This window comes from Petaurus breviceps, unplaced genomic scaffold (assembly GCF_028583685.1).
Source record: "Petaurus breviceps papuanus isolate PSGF00001 unplaced genomic scaffold, PetGlider_PUasm1.0 154, whole genome shotgun sequence".
NCBI lineage: Eukaryota > Metazoa > Chordata > Mammalia > Diprotodontia > Petauridae > Petaurus > Petaurus breviceps.
In genome coordinates, this window is record NW_027185715.1 from 1,026,093 (window position 1) to 1,049,640 (window position 23,548).

The window sequence follows — 23,548 nt, forward strand, 5'->3', positions numbered from 1 at the left end:
GTTGTATGGTAGGCAAGGTGCTAGGTATTGGGTTACAAGAAAAAAAAAAAAGCAAAAACAGTCCCTAATCTTGAGGAGCTTACAATCTATTTTAAATATAGGACAAAATGAAATACTTTATTAATTTTTTGTGGGGTGGTTTTATTAAAACATAATAGTAGAGTTCCAGTTGCTATCATTGTTTTTCAGTCAGTGTTAAATTGATTTGAGATTAAAACACCACTAAAACTTTTTTAAAAATCTGACTTGTTTCCCTTTCCTCCCCAAACAAAACAAAACAAAACTAGGTTCCCATTTGTTAGGCAATGTAAAGGAATTTATCTTTCTATTCAATTTATCAGTATGTCTGTCTGGGGGTTTGAATGAACCAAAGACTTTTCTTCTTTTTTAGCAGTATTTCATTTTTTCCGCAATTGTATGTCAAAACAATTTTTATTTAATTTTTGCAAGATTTTAAGTTCCAGATTTTTTTCCTTCCCTTTTCCTAAAATTGTAGGCAATTTGATTTAGGTTATATATGTGCAATTATGTAAAAAATATTTTCATATTAGTCAAGTTGTGAAAGAAGAAACAGATCAAAAGGAGAAAAAAAACAAAACATGGAAGTAAATGAAAAAAGTATGTTTTGATCTGCATTCAGGGTCCATCAGTTCTTTATCTGGATGTGGATAGCATTTTCTGTCATGGGTCCTTTGTACTTGTTTTGGATTGTTGTGTTTCTGGGAAGAGCTATTAAGTCATTCACAGCTGATCATCCTACAATGTTACTGATGCTGTGTACAATATTTTCTTGGTTCTGCTCATTTCACTTTGCATCAAATTCATACAAGTCTTTCCAGGTTTTTCTGAAATCTGTCAGTTCATTACCATTACATTCACATACCACAATTTGTTCAGCCATGCCCCAATTTATTTCCAAAATTTTGTCACCACAAAAGGGACTGCTATACATATTTTTGTACTTGCAGTTGATTTTCCCTTTTTTATGATCTCTTCAGGATACAGACCTAGTCCTAGTAGTGGTATTGCTGGATCAAAGAGTATGCACAGTTTGGCTGCCCTTTGGGCATATGAACCAAAGATTTTTAAAACTAAAAACATTATTTAACTCCTTAAAAGCAGAGATTAAAAATGAATCCAAGACCATTCATTAATTCCCCCGGGAAAAGAAATAACACTAATGATAGTGTTAGGGTAAAGTAAGTAGTCACAGGGGCAGCTAGGTGGTGCAGTGGATAGAGCAATAGAACACCAGGCCTTGAGTCAGGAAGACCTGAGTTCAAATCTGTCCTCAGACATTTACTAGCTATGTGAACCTGGGCAAGTCCTTAACCCTTTTTGCCTCAGTTTCCTCATCTGTTAAATGATCTGAAGAAGGAAATGGCAAGCCATTTTAATGTCTTTGCCAAGAAAACCCTAAATGGGGTCCTCAGGAGTAGAACACTACTAAAAAACAAGTGAATAACAAACTAGTCACTAGTTTAGTGGCCACAAGCATATCTCTTCCTCTTGTCCCATATTTCTTAGTGGGTTCAAGGAGATGCCTTTACCCAGTGGGTAGTGATATGGGATGAAGAATTATCAAAGAGAAGAGATGGAAAAGACTGAGACTGTGAAGGTTGAAGTCAGAAAGAAAGAGAAGACCAGTCTCTTGCAAGTCAAACATTTCTAACTCTGGCCATATTTACACACACACCACACACACACACACACACACACACACACACACACATCTATGTCTTACTTGTAATTAATAACTGCTTGTTTGTTTAAAGGAATTGGACTGTGGTTAAAGCCAAGATGATAGATTAGAGACAACAACCCAGCTGAACTCTCTCAACATTCCCCTTCAAACAACTTCAAATAAAATTTTGGAGTGGCAAAGCCAACAAAGGTCAGTGAGACATTTTTCTGGCTTAGGAAAATTTAAGAGGTCCTCAGGTAAGGAGGTCTGTGATACTAGGGGTAGAGTCATGCCTAGAATGTACACACTTAGTGATAGCAACAATAGCAGCTTTGGTAGCTCTCAGGCCAGAGACATAAGGGGGTCAGACAACTGGACAGAAAGAGATTGCAGGACACCCATTGCTGGTATTTGGTATAGCTGGTGCTGATTGACAGCTATTGACACATGTAGTTCTGCATCACAGTTCCAAGGCCAAGAGGACTGCTAGTTCTTGTGGCTGCAGGGGATCAAGGGCCCTTCCTGGGTAAAGACCAGAGACCATACCAGGTGAGCAGTGACCACATCTCTCCCTGGATCACACCACTTTGGAAGCATCAAAAACTTGCAGACCTCCAGCAGTAGCCAGAATTGGGACAGTGCCTCTCCACCCCACAGTGAGCAGAACCCAATTTTAGCATAAAGTTCAGAGTTAAGATATAGGCTGGAAAAATGAGCAAACAATAAAAAAAATAACTGGTCCAAAGAAAGCTACTACAATGGCAGGGAAGAGCAAGACAAAAACTCAGAAGACACTAACATGAAAAAAACTATAACCAAAGCCTCAAAGAGAATGCCAATGAGACACAAGCCCCAAAAGAATTCCTAGAAGAGTTGAAGAAAGAGATAAGAGTGATAGAAGAAAAGTTGGAAAAATAAATGAGAGCGATGCAAGAATATTATGAAAAGAGAGTCAACAAGCTTGGTAAAAAAAAAAAAAGACACACACAGAAAAATACTAAAGAAAATAACACCCTAAAAAACAATTATCTTACTGGTTAAAGAGGCACAAAAATTCACTGAAAAAAGAACTCCTTAAAAGCAGAATTGGCCAATTGTAAAAAGAGGTACAAAAGCTCGCTGAAGAAAATAATTGCTTAAAAATTAGAATTGGGCAAGTGGAAGCTAATGTCTCCAGGAGACATAAAAAAAAACAATAAAACAAAGTGAAAAGAATTCTTTAAAATGGAAAAAAAAATATGAAATATCTTATCAGAAAAGCAATTGACCTGGAAAATAGATCAAAGAGAGATAATTTAAGAATTTTATTAGACTATCAGAAATTCCTGATAAAAAATAGTCTAGACATTCATATTTCAAGAAATTGTAAAGGAAAGTTGCCCTTATATTTTAGATACAGAAGGTAAAATAGAAATTGAAAGAAAGATCATCTCCTGAAAGATCCCCAAATGAAGGAATGTTATAGACAAATTCCAGAGTTCTCAGGTCAAGGAGAAAATATTTTAATATTTTAATATAAGGAGATAATATTATAAAGAAACAATTCACAGCCACAATCAGGATCACACAAGATTTAGTGGCTTCCACTTTAAAGGATCAGAGGGCTTGGAATATGATGTTCTGGAAGATAAAGGAGGTAAGGATTATAACCAAGAATCATTTATCCAGCAAAACTGAGTATAATCTTTTTTTTGGGGGGGGAGGGGGAAAATGATACTTAATGAAATAGAGGACTTTCAAGCATTCCTGATGAAAAGACCACAGCTGAATAAAAATTCAACATTAAAACATGACTCAAGAATGCATAAGAACATGAAACAAGTAAGCACAGTAAATATGAAAGAGAAATCATAAGGGACTCAGTAAAGTTAAACTGTTTACATTCCTTTATGAGAAGATGATACAATTAACTCCTAAGAACTTTGTCATTATTTCAGCAGATGAAAGGAGTTTACATAGACAGAGGGCATGGGTGTGAGTTGATTATGTTGGAATGATTTCCAGAAACAATGAAGGAGTGACAAAGAGGGATGCACTGCAATGAGGGTGAAGGAGGAGGTAGAATGTGGAAAATTTTCTTACATAAAAGAGGTGCTCAAGGAGGAGTTTTGAACCTCACTCTCATCAGCATTGGTTCAAAGAGGGAAGAATACACACACACACACACACACACACACACACACACTCAGTTGTAAGTGAGTAATTTTTCTTACCCAGTAGGGAAATAGGAAGGGAAAGGGATTAAAGAAAAGGAGAGGAATAATAAAAGGGAGGCAGTGATTGAAAGCAAAATCGTCTTTTGAAGAAGAACAGGATAAAAAGAGAAAGAGAAGAATAAATAGAAGAAAATGGAATGGAGGGAAATACACAGTTAGTAATCTTAACTGTGAATGTGAATGGGATGGAGTGACTCATAAATGGAAGCAGATAACAGAATGGATTAGAAACCAGAATCCAACAAGTTGTTATTTACAAAAGACACACTTGAAACAGAAAGACACAGACAGAGTTAAAATAAAGGATTGGAGCAGAATCTAATATGCTTCAGCTGAAGTAAAAAAGCTGGGAGTAACAATCATAATCTCAAAACTTAATTAAAAGAGATAATAAGGAAAACTACATTTTGATGAAAGGTACCACAGACAATGAAGTGATATAAAAATTTTTGGCAAGGGTCTCTGATAAAGGTCTTATTTCTCAAATATATGGAGAATTGAGTCAAATTTATACAAACAGGCAGTTTTCAGAAGAAGAAATCAAAGTTCTCTATAGTCATATGAAAGAATTCTAAATCACTATTGATTAGAGAAATCAGTAATGACAAATGCTGGAAGGGTTAAGGGAAAAATAGGCACACTAATGAACTGTTGGTGGAATAGTGAATTATTCCAACATTTTGTTGAATAACTTGGAACTACGCCCAAAAGGTGATAAAACTGGCTTTGACCCTTTGCTAGATCTGTATACCAAAGAGATCAAAGGAAAAGGAAAAGGACCAAAGTACAAAAAAAATATTTATAACAGCTCTTTTTTGGTAGCAAAGAATTGGAAATTGAGAGGATGCTCACCAGTTGGGGAATGGCTGAACAAAGTTGTGGCATATGATTGTGGAGTAGTATGGTGTTATAAGAAATGACGTGGGGGTGGTTTCAGAAAAACATGGCAAAACCTATATGAACTGATGCAAAGTGAAGTGAGAAGAACAGGTAGAGGTTGTGCATAGTAACATCAATATTGATGTAAAAAAAATTCTTTGCACTTACTCTGATCCAAGACAATTCCAAAGGACACATGATTAAAAAAAAGAAATTATATCCACCTCCAGAGAGAGACTGATGAACTCTGAGTGCAAATTGAAGTGCTATCTTCTTACTTAAAAAATTTTTTTGGATTAAAAAAAAATGTAGTTAATATGGAAATATGTTTTGCATGATTTCACGTGTATAATTGATTTCATATTGCTTGCCTTTTCAGTGGATGGGGAAGGGGGTGGAATTTGGAACTCAAAGTTTAAAAAGAAAAAATGTTTTAGAAAATAAGTAAATTTTATTTGGAAAGAAAGGAAATGAATTGAACAAGGTAGTTAGAGACACTTAAGTCTGGGATGTTTGTGAACCTGACCTTTCTCATGTCTCATCTAGGTGGTGCTATGAATAGAGCACTGGACCTGCCGTCAGGAGGACCTGAGTTCAGATTTGGTGTCAGACAACTTACTAGCTGTATGACCCTGGGCAAGTCACGGCTGGCCCCAGTTTCCTCATCTGTAAAATGGGGGGTGATAATAAATAGCACCCCCCACTGCCCAGGTTTGTTGTGAGGATCAAATGGGATCATAATGGTAAAGCACAGTGCCTGGCACATAGTAAGCACTATATAAATGTTAGTTATGATTATTAGCTATTATTACTCTCTCCCTAGGTGACCTCTTGTTCTTTAGATTCAGTGATCACTTCTATACAGATTGCTCCCAAATCTTAACATCTAATCCCAATCTTTCCAGCTTCCTGCTAGACAGATTCATCTCAGATTCAACATATACAAAAGTGAACTCATCATGTCTTCAAAAAACTACCCTTTCCTTTATTTATATTGATGGCACCATAAGTAGCCATGGGTTAGGGGTCAGCTCTGATACTTTCTTCTCTGGCTTGTAAGCAATGCATGTTTGCTTAAGGCAGAGTTGTGCCCAATATGCTGTGCCTTCCCCATTTGCTGGCTTGCTGCGTGTAAGTTCAAATTCCATGTGTATGGTCTGAGGACACTCCTGCCCTGCTGAATGGGTCCACATTGGTAAGGGCTGATCCTGTCCCTTATACTAAGTCCATGAGGCCCAGCCCCATATACCCACTGGACTTTGGGGATGTATTTATACATTTGCCCTATGTACTGAGTTGGGTGCAGGAGGTTGAATGCATTCTAACCTTCCTAAGGGTAATAAACCTTTGCTTCCAAAGCTTCTATGTCCAGTACATCTTTCCCTTTCCATTCCTATGCAACATTCTACCATCATAAGATCATAGGATCCTAAATCTAGAACTGGAAGAGGCTTCAGGACATCTAGGATGCCATCACCCTCATTTGACCAATAAGAAAATGGAGGTACATGAGTGATAAATTACTTATCCAAAGTTAAACAAATAGTTACCATCAGAGATGGGATTTTAATCATGGTCCTCTGACTCTGGAGTCATGTTTTTCAATTCTTTTTATTTTTTAAAAAATTCTCAGGGAAGCTAGGTAGCACAGTGAATAGAGCACCAGCCCTGGAGTCAGAAAGACCCGAGTTCAAATCCGGCCTCAGACACTTAACACTTAGTAGCTGTGTGACTTTGGTCAAGTCACTTAACCCCAATTGCCTTGCCTTCCCCCCCTCCAAAAAGCAAAAAAGTAAAAAAATAAAATTCTCTACTTAAACACTAAAAAAGAGTATTACCATATACACAGCATAACACACAAAAAATGATTATATATAAAACTGTGAATCTGTATTTCTTATTACTGACTCTTTTTGAAATGTTCAAAATTTTTTCATGGTACTTGGTCTTTTAAAAAGTGCATAGTAAATTCTGTATGTCCCTCTCCAAACCATCCTGATTTTCTGTGCTTTTTTCTGTACTGCGTTAAGAATTCTTTGCATTATGTATAACCTATATCAAATTGCTTGCCTTCGCAATGAGGAGGCAGGTGGAAGAGAATTTGGAACTCCAAATTTAAAAAAAAAATTGTTTTTACATGTAACTGGAAAGAATATTTTTTAAAATATAATTCTGTAGGGTGGCTAGGTGGTACAGTGAATAGAGCACTGACCCTGGAGTCAGGAGGACCTGAGTTCAAATGTGGCCTCAGACACTTAACACTTACGAGCCATGTGGAGGAGGAGGAACTTGTTTATGGGGAGGCTTGCTTGTAGGAAGTCTTTCAGACATTTTGGTACAAAGTTAATTAGGCACTGAGTACTATGGTACCTTCTGGCTCTGAGCCTTAGTTGAAAACTGTCTTTCTTTTAGAAAAACATATTAAAGAACCTATGCTAGCAAGCCATCCTGGGTGTGCTAGGGTGCTTGCTAATACAATGGACTATTTGTGTCCCATCTTTTGTAGAATGTTCTGAGCTTGTATTGAAATGATCAACCATAGCTGGTTACACTGTACATTCACCCTGATATCATAATGTCATTTTGGTCCTTTCTGTGCACAAAGGACAAACAACAAAAATACCAGAGTCAATCTCATGAAGAATGAGGTCAAGTGGACCTTAGGAAGCATTGCTAACAATAAAGCTAGTGGAGGTGATGGGATTCCAGCTGAACTACTTAGAATCCTAAAAGATACTGCTATTAAAATATTGCACTCAATGTGCCAGCAAATTTGGGAAAACATAACAGGGGCCACAGGATTGCAAATGATTAGTTTATATCCCAATCTTAAAGAAGGACAATACCAAGGAATGTTCAGAGTACTGAACAATTGTGCTCAGCTCACATACCAGCAAGGTTATGCTTAAGATTCTGCAAACTAAAAAAAAAAAACAAAAACAAACAAAAAAAAATAAAGAAAAAGGGGTAGCTATGTTGCGCAGTAAATAGAGCACCAGTCCTGGAGTCAGAAGGACCTGAGTTCAAATCTGGCCTCAGACACTTAACACTTACTAGCCTTGTGGCCTTGGGCAAGTCACTTAATCCCAATTACCCTGCCTTCCGCCCTCCAAAAAGCAAAAAAAAAAAAAAAAAAAAGATTCTGCAAACTAGGCTTCAGCAATATAGGAACTGAGAATTACTGGAAGGGCAAGGTGGTTTTCAGAGTGAATTGCCACCATTCACTGAAGTATGTATATGTAGAAAGCAAGGGATTCCAGGAAAACATCTACTTCTGCTTCATTGAATCACTAAAGCCTTTACCTGTGTGGCTCACAACAAAATATGGCAAGTCCTCAAAGAGATGGGAGGACCAGATCGTCTTGTCTCCTGAGGAACCTGTATGCTGGTCAAGAAGCAACAGTTAGAGCTGATCATGGAACGACTGCCCAGTGTAAGATTGGAAAAAGAGTATAAGAAGGCTGTAAATTGTCTCCTTATTTATTTAATTTATATGAAGAGCACATTTGTGTACTTATACATTTAATTTGGGATGTGAAATGCTAGACTGGATAAATAAAAAATTGCCAGAATATCAACAGTCTCAGATATGCCAATGTTATGGGATTGGGAATTTAAGATCTTCTCTGCCCCTAGGCCCCTTGACAGGCTTAAATGACTCTGAGAAGCTTCCCTGATTTGAAAATATACTGTGCCCCCTAATAGGCTGAATGTGGTCACATGGAGCCTGTGGTGGGAGCCTTATTTTTCAGGAATGCCCACACCTTGGTGCTTTGTGATTGGGCAGTGGGTCAAGAGGGCTGTGACATTCTCTGAGCCAGGAGAAGGCTATATATACCCTGATGTGAGGTTTTGCTTTGGGGCTCACTTTGAGAAGAGTTGTGTGATTTGACCAGACGAGACTCTGGGCGGCCATTGAGCCCCCTGGCTTTGAAAACCCAGATACTGGTGCTTCCCTCTCTGATAACTGACTAGGTATGGATGTAATGGTCAGACAGCTGGAAGCCTGTCTGCTGATCTGTTTCTCTGTCTGCTTGTAACTTCTGCTTGTAATTTGCTTGTATTCTCTGAAGTTTAGGGTGCTGACCTTTTTCTTCTGAACTGGGTAAATGACATGTTTGATTAAAACAAGATTGTTAACTCATTTTGAGTTGTTTTCCTTTAGAAAAGCAGATCTAAGAACCTGTGTTGGCAGCCATCCTGGGGATGCTAGGGGTGCTTGCTGCTACAAATGGCGTCTTCGGAAGGATCTGCAAACTAAAAAGAAAGTAAGGGGGCTGGGATAATTGTTTGTTTCCCAGTTGTGGTAGCTGTGACTCTGTGGAGTCATGGAACAGGAAATAAGAACAGCTTGCATGCTGACTTCACTGAGCTGGGAGCAGGAATGGTGAGCTACCTGCGTCAGGACTGGGGCAGAAGCCAGGAGCGGCTGCCACCTACAGAGGGAGGAGGAACCCAGGAGTTCAGAATTTAGCCACTGGACAAGATAAGGACTGTGCAGCAAGGCAGGAGCACTGAATGTGTTTTCTTGCTGCATCCCACAGTTTGGGACCCAGGGAGAGGATAGAGTTGTATCTATGGTGGGTGGGGTGAAGTGCCATGGACCCCCAAGGACCCCACCTTGTTGGTTTTGTTGCCCAGTCACCCCCCAGGACTTGGAAGCAGGGGCTGGAGCTGTGTTAAGACTGGGACTTGGCTCTTTAGAACCTGTACCTGAATGTACTTTGTGTTTCTTTAAGGCCCTGTGGCCACTTTGTGAGTTTACCTTATGTATCTTACAAACTTGATGTTTCTATTTTGTGGGGATTAAGTTATAATTAAGAGATGTTAATGCTCATTCAGATATAAACTGCCTATGCAATGGGCATGAAAGATCTTGGGGTCGAATGTTATGGGAATGGGAATCTAAGATCTTCCCTGCCCCTAGGCCCCTTGATAGGCTTAAATGACTCTGAGAACCTTCCCTGATTTGAAAATATACTGTGCCCCCTAATAGGCTGAATGTGGTCACATGGAGCCTGTGGTGGGAGCCTTATTTTTCAGGAATGCCCACACCTTGGTGCTTTGTGATTGGGCAGTGGGTTAAGAGGGTTGTGATATTCTCTGAGCCATAAGGTTACATATACCCTGATGTGAGGTTTTGCTCTGGGGCTCACTTTGAGAAGAGTTGTGTGATTTCACCTGGGCAGCTGTTGAGTCCCCAGGCTTTGAAAACCCAGATGCTGGTGCTTCCTTCTCTCTCTGGTAACTGACTAGGTATGGATGTAATGGTCAGACAGCTGGAAGCCTGTCTGCTGATCTGTTTCTCTGTCTGCTTGTAACTTCTGCTTGTAACTTGTTTGTATTCTCTGAAATTCAGGGTGCTGACTTTTTCCCCTGAACTAGGTAAATGATAAATGTTTGATTGATTAAATTAAGATTGTTAACCCACTTTGAGTTGCTTTTCTTTAGAAAAGCAGATCTAAGAACCTGTGTTGGCAGCCATCCTGGATAGGCTAGGGTGGTTGCTTCTATAGCAGACAATACCACTCTGATGGCAGACAGTGAAGAGGAATTAAGAAACCTCTTGATGAAGGTGAAAGGAAAGAGTAAAAGCTGGCTTGAAGTTTAACATCCAAAATACTAAGATCTTGGCAACTGGTCCCATAAATTCCTGACAAATAGAGGGAGAAGAAAGAGAAGCAGTGTCAGATTTTATATTCTTGGCCTCAAAGATCAAAGCAGACGGTGACCACAGCCAAGAAATTAAAAGATGCTCCTTCGAAGGAAAGCCATGACAAATCTGGAGAACATACTAAAAAGCAGAGACGTCACCTTGCTGACAAAGTCCATAGAGGCAAAGCTATGTTTTTTCTAGTAGCAATGTATGGCTACAAGAGTTGGATTATAACAGAATGCAGAATGCTGTGGAATAGATGCTTTTGAATTATGATGCTAGAGAAGACTTTTGGGAGTCCCTTGGACAGCAAGGAAACCAAATCAGTCAATCCTTCATGAAATTAATTCATGCTATTCACTGGAAGGTCAAATACTGAAGCTGAAGCTTAAATACTTTGGCCACATAATAAGAATATAGGACTCATTGGAAAAGATCCTAATGTTGGGAAAGGTTGAAGGCAAAAGGAAAAGGGGACGGCAGAGGATGAGATGGATAGTGTGGGAACAGCAAACGTGAACTTGGACAGACTTTGAGAAATAGTGGAGGACTGAAGGGCCTGGAGTGCTATGGTTCATGTTGTTGCTAAGAGTCAGGCACGAGTAAATGACTGAACATCAAACTAAGCCTGCATCTTCTATCCCATGAAATCTCTGCCTTAATAGATGAAAATGATCTCTCCCTCTTCAGATTTCTCTGAGGACTTTTCTAGACCTTTCCTTTTTTTTTTTTCTAGTGAGTAGTATTTTATTTTTTCCAATTACATGCAAAGATAGTTTTCAACATTCACTTTTACAAGATTTTCCCCCTCTTCCTCCTTCATCCTCCCCAAGACAGAATGCAATCTGATATAGGCTATACATTTTATTAAACATATTTCCACATTCCTCCTATTGTGGTTTCCTCTTTTTTTTTTTTTTGGTCTTTTTGGAGGGAGAAGGCAGAGCAATTGGGGTTAAGTGACTTGCTCAAGGTAACATAGCTAGTAAGTGTTATGTGTGTTGGGGTTGGATTTGAACTCAGGTCCTCCTGACTCCAGGTTAAGTGCCACCTAGCTGCCCCAGTCATGTTGTGAAAGAATCAGAACAAAAAGGAAAATCCATGAGAAAGGAAAAAAAAAAACCCAGAGAAAATAGTATGCTTCTGTCTGCATTCAGACTTCATAGTTCTTTTTCTGGATGTCTTAGATCTTTCTCTGCAATTGTCTTAGATCATTGCATTGCTGAGAAGAGCTAAATCTACTAAAGTTTCAACCTTTCCTTTATACTTATGCTCCTTTCAACTTATTTGGGGGCATGTCTTTACCTCCATTGGTCCGCTAGGTGGCGCAGTGGATAGAGTGTCCAGTCTAGAGTCAGGAAGACTCGTCTTTGTGAGTATAAATCTGACCTCAGATATTTACTACCTGTGTGACCCTGAGTAAGTCATTGCCTCAGTTTCCTCATCTATACAATGAAGGAAATGGAAAACCATCCTAGTATCTTTGCCAAGAAAGCCCCAAATGGGGTCGAGTCAAACATTACTGAAATAGACTCAACAACCAAAAAGTCCCTTTACTCTCATTAGATTCCACTTGAGAGCAGCTTTTCAAAAATATTTTTGTACCCTTAGCCTAGCACAACATCTTTGACCATAGTTTAAATTCAACTCAAGACATTTATTGAGTAGCAATATATAAAATTAATATTATTATATATAATAAATAACTTGTAAGATTCATATTTTTCATATTTTATAATCTTAGATTTCTTTTTTTTTTTTTTGCTTTTTTTGGAGGGTACTTGGGGTTGTGACTTGCCTAAGGTCACACGGCTAGTTTTTGTGTCAGGTGTCTGGAATGGGAATGTAAATTTTGAAGATCTTCCCTGCCCCTAGGCTAGAATGCACCAGGAGCCTGGGGTGGGAGGCTTGTTTTTCAGTAAATACTTCTTGATTGGCCAGTGAGTCAATAAGGTTGTTACATTCTCTGAGCCAGGAGAAGGCTATATAAGCCCTGATGTGTAGCTTTGTTTTGGGGCTCACTTTGAGAAGTGTTCTGTGATTTGATCTGGATTCTGGGAAGCCGTTGTCCAGAGTGCCCCGGCTTTGAAAAACCCAGATCTTGATTTGGTATGGATGTAATGGCTGGACAGTTTGGAAAGCTGTCTACTTGATCTGTTTCTGTCTTGATAATTCTGCCTGTATACTTTGAAGTTTGGGGTGCTGACCTTTTTCCCCTGAACGAGGTAAACGATATATGTTTGACTGCTTAAAGTAAGCTTGTTAACTAACCCATTTTGAGTTGCTTTCCTTTATCAAAGCAGATCCAAGAACCTGTGTTGGCAGCCACCCTGAGGATGCTTGGGGTGCTTGCCGCTACTGAAGCCGGATTTGAACTCAGGTACTCCTGACTCCAGGGCCGGTGCTCTATTCCCTGTGCCACCTAGCCATCCCAAGATTTCTTATAAGGAACCTAAAAAAAGGAGATAAATTTCAGTTCTGTTCATGAAGCATTCACACACCTGCTACAGCTTAGCTATAAATAAAAATGAGGTTACAGAACTATGAATTTAAAGTCCCCATCCTTAAGGACCCTACATTCTACAGGGACTAGGAATGTCAACAGATACAAAGAATAGTATTATACAGATATAATACAAAATAATAAAGGAAGAAGAGAGCTCTCATCTCCATGAGGATCAGGGTCAGTGTTTCCTCTCTGTTGTGAGCCCTGAACCAGGAAGCAAAAGATCTGAAAAGGTTGTTGCATGGGAGGAATGTATTCCAGGTCAGGGAGACAGCATTCTCAAGGGCACAGAAGTAGTAGGTACCTTGAAGAGGAAAAGATAGATTTCCTCAGACTATGGTGCTGATTACAGGAAGCTAGACCATCCTTAATATTTATTCAACTTCTGTTCAATTCAACTGAATAAAGTTTATAATAGACCAGTCCGTGTGAGGCACTGTGCAAGGCCAAAGATTGAAAAAACACCCCAACACACACACACACACCTCTATCATCTTTCTATCTCTCTTTTTACCCTTAAAGATCTTATAATTTAGTATGGGAGATAAGAGACATAGGTCATTCTAATACTTCATAGATAATTGCATAACTCTAAGACCATGGTTTAATGGCTATCTTTAAAGGACTGTGCTGTGGAAGTCAGGACCCAAAGATTAAAATGGTAAGAGAGTTCAGATAATTCAAAAGGAGGAAGCAAGCAGAACAAAATAGAAATCAGGCTGGGTTTTAGCTGCGGAAAAATTGCCCTGGGGCATCAACAGAGTTTGACTCCCTCAGCCTGTAGGAAGGAGAGGGAGGGGAGGTACTCACAAGTGCTATGTTCTAATGTCTACAGCTTTGGGCCCCTCTATTGTTTACTCTGATTAGGACATTCTGTTCTATTACCGGTGACGAGGATGATGCAATTCCTTGGTGTTAACCACACACCCTTCTCCTCCTCCCCCAAATCTGGTTGGAGTTTTGTGGTCTCCATTTGCCATAGCTTCTCCAAGTAAGAGGGCAGCTTCTCTGCATTTGGCTGTCACCTTCAAGGGCAGCTTGAGCTAAAAACAGACTTAGAGGTGGGAGAGGTGCTAGTTGAACCCTACTTATCCCAATTCTCAGATAGACAGTAACAAAGAACAAAGTTAGTTAAGTGGGGTGCAGTACCATTAGGGTCAAGAAAGACCCAACTTCAAATCTAATCTTAGATACTGGAGAAGAAAATGGCAAACCACTTCAGTATCTTTGCCAAGAAAAGCCTAGGGACAGCACTGGTCTGCTATGGTCCACGGGGTAACGAAGAGTCAGACATGACTGAACAACAACAAAGCCGTGTGATTTTGAGCAAATCACCTAACTTCTGCCTGCCTCAGTTTCCTCAACTGTAAAATGGGGATAATAGGGTTGTTGTGAGGATCAAATGAGATAATATTTGTAAAGCCCTTAGCTGTACCTGGCACACAGCAGGAGCCATGCACTTACCTGCAGTACAAGAGGCATAGCTTCCTGGAATGACAATAGTCAATATACAGGGCCTCAGAATATTGTGTTCAGTTCTGGGCATCACAGCTGATGGAGACTGAGAAGTGGGCAGGGAGGGGCAGTCAGGGTGATGAAAGACTCTGAGCTGGGGGTCATGAGGATGGATTGAGTGGGCATGTTCAACCTGGAGAAAGATTCTAGGAGAAACGTGAGACATGTCCAAGTATTTAAAGTACAGAAGGACTGGGCATTTTGTTTGCCCGAAGAGGTACAGAACCAGGAGTAAAGTATGGAAAGCACATATGTGACTGATGTCAGGAAAACTTTTGTAACAATGAGAGCCATTTGAGTGAGGGTGGGTTCCCTGTAATTGGAAGCCTTCAAGCAGAGGCTGATGATTGCTTTTATAAGTAGATGGCTGCTAAGATGCTTTTCAAACTTTTTGAAGTTCACCTTTCCTATTTGGTGGTGAAATGGAGCTAATTAGACCTTCAGCTGTAGGATCATAGGATTGAAAATCTAGAGCAGGGATGGACTCAGAGATCATTTAGTCATACACTGCCATTCTACAAGTTAGGTCAGAGACCAGGAAGGTAAGTGATTGCCAAAGGTCACCCGTAATGAACATCACAGGTGGGGTGCTTAGCCTCAGAAGTCAATAGTTTAGAGGGGGAGATCAAACAGACACAACTTAAGAGTATATCACTAAGTGGATAGAACTTGAGAAGGAAGTTTTCAGTGACAGCCTAAGATCTTTTTATTTCACCCAGGATGCTCAGAAAGGCCTCATTCAAATGTTGTTTTTGCTTTTTGGAGGGGGGAAGACAGGGCAGTTGGGGTTAAGTGACTCGCTCAAGGTCACAAGGCTACTGTTAAGTGTCTGAGGCCAAATTTGAACTCGGGTCCTCCTGACTTCAGGGCCGGTGCTCTATTCACTGCCCCACTTAGCTGCCCCTCATTCCAGTTTTGCAAAAGTGTGTGCCACTGGGATATAAATTCTCATTTTGTCATGTCCCCAGTGTTTGTCAAGACCATCTCCTTTAAAACTCCTTCTACCCTAAATACTCTGGGTGGAAATGCCAGACTTTTCCTGCTTTGCCAGGTAATAAGGCCCATGAGACGCTCGCCAGGGACCAAGTCCTGAAGTTGTTTCCAACCTTAGGAAGACTAGATTTGTGATGGCTCAGTTAGGGGGTGTTGATCATGGAGTATGTATCGAAGCTATCTAACTCATTTAGGGATTATTCAGGAATAAGTATATAGTACCTACCATGTACCAGGTACTGTGTGAAACCTTAATACTCCCCACCTTATTTCATCTTCACAACTCTAGAAGGCACTATTATCTTCACTTTACAGTTGAGGAAACTGAGGCAGAGCGCTGAAGTGTCCAAGGCTGTAAGTGAAACCAGGTCTTTCTGGCTCCATCTACTAGTGACCTCGCTGCCTTATTAGCTTAATTAACTAATCACTGAATTAGAATATAGTCAAGAACTATGGCATACTTCTGAGAACCTCTTAGGTTTCATGTTATACAATCCTAATGAGTACAGTTATCTTCTAAACTTAGAAACAGTAGAGTGCACCAGTGGTGGGAAGTCTGGGGATTATACTGAGCGGAGGGCATCACTGTGCTATGGAAGGGCTAATATTCTTATGGAACTTTTGAAGGTTTGCAAAGTCCTTTACATTTGATCCTCATAATCACGATGACCTGGAGTCATCAAGAAAAGGTGTATACAAGGCATTATACAAGATATTTTATTTATGAACACAGCTAACATTTACATAGTGCTTTTTAGGGTTTGCAAAGCATTTTACATATTTAAGGCAGGGAAGTTGATAATACAATTTACAAAACTTTAGTGTATAATGGGATAAACCTTCAGCTGTTTGCTTGGCCTGTCCAGAATATATTCCTTGAGATTTCCAGATGATGGAGGTGTTACCTAAGGCCCTTTTCAATTCATGTTGTCTGAAAAGTAATGTCATTTTTGATGCTTGTCTTTACATCATATCCATTTCTGAACATGGCCCTCTTCTACCCAGTGGAGAGTTCATGGAACAAAGATTAAAAAAAAAAACACAAGAAAATAGTTGTTTATGCTTCCCCCCAGTTGAGATGGCTCACTATGTACAGGGAGTAGGGTGAGATATGTGGAAATGTTATATAAAGAGTGCAATAAAAATTTAAGACAAGTTCAATCAAACACCACACTACAACACATTAAATATCAGCAGTCCCTCACCTTTGCAGTGAGGGGACATTCCTTTCCTTACCTCTTCTCCAGGGTCAAACTTGGTCTTCCTGGTAATGCTTACTTCACCATTTTGCACTCTGTGCTTTCTAAATTCTTCATATTCATCATTATTTAACACTGGATAAACATCCCTTTGCTTCACACTTGTTTAATCATTCCCCTAAACGATGGACATCTTACTTCTAGCTCACTGACACTATAAATTTTTATATATGTTGAACCGTTGGTCATGTCCTTTACCTCCTTCTGGGCTATCTCTAGCAGGACCTGAGTCAGAGTATTTTAGTCATTTTTTCCCCCAAGAATGGCTCAAACAGATCACAGCTCCAACAGCCCTTCCAACACTGGACACCTATGAATTTACTGGTTATGCAACCTTACATTTTGATTTTTCTTACTAGTAAATATGAGGCTTTCATACCATTTGGTTTATAAATTTTTATGAGAACTTGATTCTTGCTCTTAGCTATCTGTGTTATTTGGGCCATCAGATCATTTAAGAGATCTGATGCAAAAATTTTTCCCCAGTGACAGCTTCCCTACTTAGCTTTTCATTTTCTTCTTGAGAGCTTTTATAATTCATATAAACAAAAATTATCTATTTTATCCTTACTGCCTCTATTGTTTTTGTGGTTAAGAATTTTTTCCTAGTTGTAACTTCTTTGAAAGATAACTATTATAGTTCTAAATTTTCAAATGGTAGGACCTCTAAAATTCAGGCTTCATTTCCATTCTACAAAACTGCCTTCCAGTTCTCCTAACAATTCTTGTCAAACAGGGGAGTTCTTCCTCAATTAATTTATAAAACATTAGATTGTGTTCAATTGTATTTGATTCAATTATTTGCTTTTAATAATTGATTAGTCTAATTAATATGTTCCCAAAGATCACTTTACTTTTACTGTATAGTATTTTTAGCCCCTTCCCTTCACCATAAGACCAATAAAGCCCTTGGTCCTCAGAGGACGGGACAAGATCACCAATTGTCTGCCAGAAAGAAAACAAGATCTTTTAAGTCTATGAATTAAACGAAGGTCAAGGGACTAAGTACACTCTGCTCCCCCACTCCCCAAATGAAATGATTTAAGGCTTGCTGGTAGAATATTTAACTAGGAGCAAAGAAGTAGGGAAAAATCTGAGTTGGCAGAGGAAAAAACATTGTCTAGTAGGGAAGATGTGTTCACTGCAAGAAAAGAAAGCCAAACATTCCAGGTATCATACAGAAAGCGGGAGGGCCTACAATATGAACAAAAAAACCGAAGCCTGCATTTCTCCAACTGGGGCTGATTCAAAATACTGGCACTAAAATAATCTGTATCAGGCTTCTGAAGTCTCCACATTCTTGTGGGGTGCGCGCAGAACAAGCAGCTACTGGGTTCATCCAACAAGAAGCCACAACTTTATTGATAGAAACAGTACAAATTTCAAATCAGGTTGCATTTAATCTTCTCTGAAACACTGAAAAAATGTCTTTGTCTCCAGATTGTTACATCGTTAATTCCTGCAAAAGAAAAATTATAATCAGAGGAAGGGACAGACAATTTTGATAACTCCAATCAACAGGCACTAGACACTAACAGAAAATAACAGACTTGAGGATGAGTGCCTCCCTGATGAACAGATTAAAAATGCTAAAAAGCAAAGTGGGGGTCGGGCACTCCCTAGACAGACTTGTTCTGCTTTCAACGATACCACGAGGGTCCAAAACCATACAAAAGTTGCTTAATAGTCCAAAACATCTCAAAACACCACTTAATTAAGGTTAATGGTAGAATTTCTAAGTGAAACGCTTCACAAAGGGAAAGAGAAAGGACATCAATACTGACCATAATTGCATTTACAATATCATTACTGTTGTTCTTCAGTGCGCGGACAGCCTTTGCTCTGGATACATTTGCTTGGGACATGACCAGTTCTATGTCTTTAACTTCCACACCTGTTTCATCAACCTGGGGATAAGAGAGAAAACGCAAAACCATAACCACGGGCAAGACAGAACCTCGTCTAAGGAGGTTCTGGGCTACCAGACAGATCCGATAGCAAACCCCTCACTGGCAGCTAACACTAGCTAGCTGGAACAGTAAGCTTTCAAAAATGCCAAATGAGATCACCAGCTCTTCACATATTATGAGCCTAATGAAGACTAGCCAATCACAGATGGAGAATAGGCAGGGAATTTAGTCCCCCCTATCCATTTTACAAATAAGGAAACTGAGGCCCAGAGGTTAAAAGACCTAACTGCCAATCCAATGCTCTCCGCCCTGTGACAACTGGGAAAGGACTTCTGAGAATCATCACCCCCTTATGACAAAAGGAGCTCATCAAGTAAGCCACTTCACAAGATCACGAAGACATGCTGTCCCCAATCCCTTTATACCTCTTCCTCTTCACTTTCTTCTTGTACAGTTGGAGTTTGTGTGTTTTCCTGTATGTTTGAAACAGCTTCACCCTGAACTTTGAATTTTTCAGCAGCAGCTAGCTGTGCCTGCTGAGAGAGATCCTCAATCTGCAAAAGGAGAAAACAGAGATATTCATCAAGTCAGGCCATCAGTCTAGATCAGCCAGGGGATCCCAGACAAGCCCAAGTGCCAGCTCTAGATTGCTTGCCCAACCCCAGTTTTGTGCCATAGGAGGGAACATCTTCCAAACCTCTGGCTTGGGCACAGAGCCCAGCTTACCTTGGCTTCCCCAAAGACTATGTAGGTATCTGAAGCGGGGCTCTTGTAGACATCTGGCTTTGTGATTACAAAGAGGATATTCTTGGATTTCCGGATGGTGACTCTAGTAACCCCTGTCACTTGCCTAAGTCCCAGTTTGGACATAGCCTGCAATGTAATAGAAAATACATGGAAACCAAAATTCCCAGCTCAAGAAGGGAACTCTGGGTGTAACACATATTAGAAACATAATATCCAAGACAAAAACTACCCCCTTGGCTCAAAAGACCTTGCCAATTGTTGAGAAGGAAAGCTCTGCCAGGACCTCTGGATTCTTTGGTTACGTTTGCTGGACATGAGGTTAATTTTCTCTAATGTTAAGAATGTTAGAGATGGAAGTGAATAGACATTAGGTTTGCTAGTATCATTCTCCAAAATCATTTCAAGAAAGCCCCTATTCCCTTCCTTTTGGGTCTCTCGTACCTTTCGTGCCTTCTTTTCACTTCGACTCTGTTTTGCTTTGCTGACTGGTTCCTCATCTATCTCAGCGGCTGCTGCCAGCTGGTGAGAGAAAATAAAGAGAGTTGAGTCAACTCCACAAGAATCCTGGCAGTCACATTCCCCCAGAGAATGTATGGTCAGTCCCTCACTTGAGGCTTCAGTGTTTTCTCAAACTCTTTTTCCAACAGAGTTCTCTGAGGTTAATTCTACAATGACCCTTTTCTTCCAAGAGGGAACTTTTTTCCCCTATTAAGTTTCTAATTGATATGTTCAGTTTTCTGTGTGTGTGTGTTTTTTTTAGGGGGGGGGGGGAAGGCAGGGCAATCGGGGTTAAGTGACTTGCACAAGGTCATACAGCTAGTAATTGTTAATTGTCTGAGGCCAGATTTGAACTCAGGTCCCCCTGAGCCCAGGGCCGGTGCTCTATTCACTGGGCCACCTAGCCGCCCCAATACGTTCAGTTTCTTACAGCACAACAGCATCCTATGTATCTCTTTGTCCCCCTTCCCAGAAAGCTACTTCATATGAAAAGTAGTGTTTTTTAGAAAGAAAAAAAAGTCAGCACAACTGATCGATATATTGAAAAAGCTTGAAAAGATGCCCACCCCTATGAAGGGGTAAGTTGGAAGGTTGCCCTCTCAAATTTCTTCATTTAAGTCTTGCTTGATCTTTATCATTTTGTTACATTTACTTCTGATTTTCTGGTGTGTACCTGTTCTTTCCATTTATCCTGTTGTGGTTATTGTGTATATTGGTTTCTTGGCTCTGCTTACTTCATTCTGCTTCAGTTCACAAAGATCTTTTCAAGCTTTTCTGTATTCACCACATACATCATTTAGCACTCCATTACATTCTTTTACTACAATTTATTTATCCATTCCCCAGTCAATGGGCATCTACTATGTTTCCAATTTTTAGGTACCACCAAAAAAAACACTATTATAAATATTTTGGCACTTATGGGAACTTTTTTCTTCCATGGTGTATAAGCCCTGCACTGGAGTTTCTTGTCAAAAGGACATGGACATTTTAGTGACTGGATTTCCATAATTTCAAACTACTTTCCAAAATTATAGTACCATTTCACAGCTCCATCAACAATACATTGTGTTTCCCATCTTTCCATAACCCCTCCAACACTCCGTGACCACTATCGAGAGGGAGCTTTAAGGGAGATGCGCCTACCTGGGCTTGTTGCGTGGTTGCCTGTGTAGAATCCTGTTCCTCAAGCTCTGGTACTGATTCATCACTGTCAGATTCTGTTCCAGACCCTGTGAAGACAGAAAAAAAAAATCTTTATTTTGTCATAATTACTTTGAAGAAGGTACCTGAGGAGGAGGTGGGAGGCAGCAGAAGCCACTTACCATACCCCACAGAACTAGGATATCATGCCGTTTCTTTTGTTAGAAGCTGATTTCTAGGAAGCCAGCTAGGCAGACCCCAATGTAAGGGTTATTGTGGGTGTGTATACACAATTTTTTTTCTTTGTGGAAGGGGGGAAAGCAGGGCAATTGGAGTTAAGTGACTTGCCCAAGGTCACATGGCTAATAAAAGTTTAAGTGTCTGAGGCCAGATTTGAACTCAGGTCCTCCTGACTCCGGGGCCAGTGCTCTATTCACTGCACCACTTAGCCACCCACACAAACAAAATTTTATAAATAAAAGACCCAACCACAAAGATGAAGGCACTGACAGATGCAGCCAATGATTGCTTTCCACCCTTTTAGATTTCTCACTTCTCAGCAAAGCCCACTTTATGTTGGTCTGCTCTACTCCAACCTCACCACACCCCCCCAACTATCCTGGAACCAGTTTTGCAAGCAAGGTACAACCAGTGACCAAGTGACACATGTGAAGCAAATTTAGTCTAGCTATACAGTAAAGGGAGGGGAGGGGGCGCAAGCCAGGCAGGGCATTTCCTCCCTTTCTTCAAACAGGCAAGGAGCCATAAATAGCTGGTACAGGAGTTTGACAACTTTAAAACAGCTTTCCCCTAGGAGTTTGCACTAGATTATTTAATATTTCTCAGCAATGCCAAATTACAGTCTGATTAGCAACACCTTCAACTAATATTGAAGTCATCACATTCTCTCTTATGACTCCTCTGAACCTCCCCCCCCCCCCCCGATATTTTAAAGATAAAAATTTTCCCAACTGAAAAGCAAGCAATGGGTAAAAACTAATGGAAGAGCAAATTGCTGTACCATCTCACAGAAGGAAAGATAATACAGACAAAAGTCCTAAATCTAATACAGATTTATTTATAAGAGTCCCTGGGCCTCAGTCATTGATTGACAAATCTTAATGTGACCGGAAAGAAAACTGAGGTAGCCAGAGACCCCAGAGTCTATCACACAATCCTAGGCCCAGGGACATGGTTAGTGAGATGGGTAGAGATTAAGCAGATGACAGTTGGTGGGTCTTGGTTTTCAAAGTCAGACTAGGCAGGCAGGGAAAGGAGTTGATGGAAGACTCAAGAGTCTAGTTTAGTAACCATACCACATGAAGTTGCATGGGGCAAGTCCGAGGTGATGAAAACCAAGAACCCATGCCATACCCCAAAGTCTTTGCATTTTAAAATACCATTCTATGATCTATGTTCAAACACAAGCAAGGATAGGGGAGAGTGGCGCATCCTAAGGTTAGTATTGGTGGGTGGCCCTGAGAAGGGTGCGGGCGACACACCATGCACACGGCAAACCAAGGCGAATACCCTTGTCGTTCTTCAAAACGGGCTGCTTGGCAGGAGGGATTGGGGCAGGGACCCCAGTAGGTTTGGGGGTGGGCATGTCCACCAGGACCGGCTGGAAAGGCACTCCCCCTGAGGGTGGTTCCGGGGGGATCAGAGGCGGCAGCTCGTCCTCATCAGCTGGGGCTTGGGGCTTACAGGGTGCTTCGGGCACCAGCCCAGGTGAGGACGGCAGAAGAGGCTGCTGTTTAGGGAGCAAAGGAGGAGGGACTGGGGAGGGAACAAGAAGCAAAGAAACTGGTGGGATGGGAGCTGGAGAGAGAGAAGCTGACTCAGCCTTAGTAAGGTTGGATTCAGTGGCAGCAACTAAGGGAGAGGATGGGGCAGGAGCAGGCACTGTGATATCCTTTGAAGAGGAAACAGGACCTTCCTCCTTTTCAGTAATAGGGGGACCTTTAGAAGCCTGGGTAGAAGTACCTTTTTGGCCTAGAGGGGCTCCTGTGGTACCAATATTAGTTGAGGGAGCAGGGGAAGCTGCTGGGGAAACAGAAGTCCCAAGGGGTGAAGTTGGATGACCTTTCTTAGCTGACGGGCCTTTTGGAGTTGGGACAACAGGTGTACTCTTGGGAGTCATGGGGGCAGCAGAACCCTTCTTAGTTGGGAGACCTTTAGGAGTTTGAGGAGAGACACTGGCTCCCAAAGGTGAGACTACTTCAGAAGTGTGATTAGTGGCCCCTTTAGGGGTTACAGTCAATACTGTGGAAGAAGCTGATTTGGGAGATGAAGGCATAGGGCCATCTTTGGGAGGTGGAATCACATCTGACAAAGTAGGAAACTCTTTGAGATCTAAGTCAGGTAGAGCAGCAGAATCCTTTTTGGGTAGGGACCTTTTAGAAGTTTGAGGAGAGACAGGTGCCCCTTTACTGGATGGAGAAGTAGAAGCTGGGGGAGCAGGACTCCCTTTAGCTGCTGCAGGGGAAGTAGCAGACCCCTTCTTGGCTGGGGACCCTTTAGGAGTCTGAGCAGACACAGGGGT

The 23,548-nt window shown here is 40.7% G+C and overlaps 2 protein-coding genes across 3 annotated transcripts in view; both read right to left on the minus strand.

Moving 5' to 3' along the window:
• Nucleotides 1-18,042: 18,042 nt before the first annotated feature.
• Nucleotides 18,043-23,548, minus strand: part of LOC138154758 (nascent polypeptide-associated complex subunit alpha) — a 12,389-nt gene continuing 6,883 nt past the window's right edge. The window contains exons 3-8 of the mRNA XM_069079766.1: nt 21,010-21,095; nt 19,807-19,884; nt 19,345-19,491; nt 19,044-19,172; nt 18,493-18,615; nt 18,043-18,167 (exon numbers count right to left, since the gene is read on the minus strand). Coding sequence (XP_068935867.1) covers nt 18,153-18,167; nt 18,493-18,615; nt 19,044-19,172; nt 19,345-19,491; nt 19,807-19,884; nt 21,010-21,095 — 578 coding nt within the window. The 3' untranslated portion in view covers nt 18,043-18,152. The remainder of the gene's footprint in view (nt 18,168-18,492; nt 18,616-19,043; nt 19,173-19,344; nt 19,492-19,806; nt 19,885-21,009; nt 21,096-23,548) is intronic.
• Nucleotides 21,071-23,548, minus strand: part of LOC138154742 (nascent polypeptide-associated complex subunit alpha, muscle-specific form-like) — an 8,722-nt gene continuing 6,244 nt past the window's right edge. For both annotated transcript variants that reach the window (XM_069079759.1, XM_069079756.1), the window contains one exon: nt 21,071-23,501. In XM_069079759.1, the coding sequence (XP_068935860.1) occupies nt 22,466-23,501 (1,036 nt within the window). In that variant the 3' untranslated portion in view covers nt 21,071-22,465. The remainder of the gene's footprint in view (nt 23,502-23,548) is intronic.